Source organism: Egretta garzetta, unplaced genomic scaffold (genome assembly GCF_000687185.1).
Source record: "Egretta garzetta isolate BGI_Z169 unplaced genomic scaffold, ASM68718v1 scaffold1016, whole genome shotgun sequence".
NCBI classification, from domain to species: domain Eukaryota; kingdom Metazoa; phylum Chordata; class Aves; order Pelecaniformes; family Ardeidae; genus Egretta; species Egretta garzetta.
This window is the reverse complement of record NW_009259873.1, coordinates 39,791-40,716: the sequence shown is the minus strand read 5'-3', so window position 1 is coordinate 40,716 and position 926 is coordinate 39,791. Positions and strand designations below refer to the sequence as shown.

The following is a 926-nucleotide window of genomic DNA, read 5'->3' as shown; positions in this document are numbered from 1 at the left end:
TCCCAGCCCCCCTCCCCGTCCTTCCCCGTGCTCCCAGCCCCCCTCCCACCGCTCCCAGTCACCCTCCCAGGCCCTTCCAGTGCTCCCAGTCCCCCTCCCAGTTCCCTCCCAGTCCCCATCCCAGTCACCCCAGTCCCCCTCCCCATCCTCCCAACTCCCTCCCAGTCCCTATCCCAGTCCACCCAGTGCTCCCAGTTCCCTCCTAGTCCCCATCACAACCCTCCCAGCTACCCCTAGTCCCTATCCCAGTCCTCCCAGTGCTCCAAGTCCCCACCCCAGTGTCCTCCTGTCCCCATTCTAGACCGCCCAGTCCTCCCAGTGCCTCCCAGTCCTCATCCCAATCCTGCCCCAGTCCCCCTCCCCATCCTCCCAGCTCCCTCCCAGTCCTCCCAGTGCCTTCCAGTAAGGCCCAGTCTCCTCTTGCTGTCCCCAGGTGCAGTGACCGGGGGGGGGGGGGGCCACCATGGGGGTCCTGCCCCTGCCCCTCCCCCTCCTGCTGCTGGCTGCAGGGACCCGGGCGTCCGGGCGGGACCTTGAGGGGCACCTGGATCTGGGTGAGCCCTATGGGGTCTATAGGGGCTGTGGGAGGCCCTGGGTCCCCTATGGGGTCTATAGGGGCTGTGGGAGGTGTTGGGTCCCCTATGGGGTCTATAGGGGCTGTGGGAGGCCCTGGGTCCCCTATGGGATCCATAGGGACTATGGGAGGCCCTGGGTCCCCTGTAGGGTCCACAGGGGCCGTGGGAGGCACTGGGTCCCCTACAGGGTCCATAGGGGCCATGGGAGGCTCTGGGTCCCCTATGGGATCCATAAGGGCTATGGGAGGCCCTGGGTCCCCTATGGGATCCATAGGGACTATGGGAGGCCCTGGGTCCCCTGTAGGGTCCACAGGGGCCGTGGGAGGCACGGGGTCCCCTACAGGGTCCCTA

General features: G+C 67.5%; 1 protein-coding gene across 1 annotated transcript in view; it reads left to right on the top strand.

The window, feature by feature from the left end:
- Window positions 1-463: 463 nt before the first annotated feature.
- LOC104127449 (epithelial discoidin domain-containing receptor 1) overlaps window positions 464-926 on the top strand; it is an 8,207-nt gene continuing 7,744 nt past the window's right edge. Inside the window, exon 1 of the mRNA XM_035895651.1 lies at window positions 464-554. Coding sequence (XP_035751544.1) covers window positions 464-554 — 91 coding nt within the window. The remainder of the gene's footprint in view (window positions 555-926) is intronic.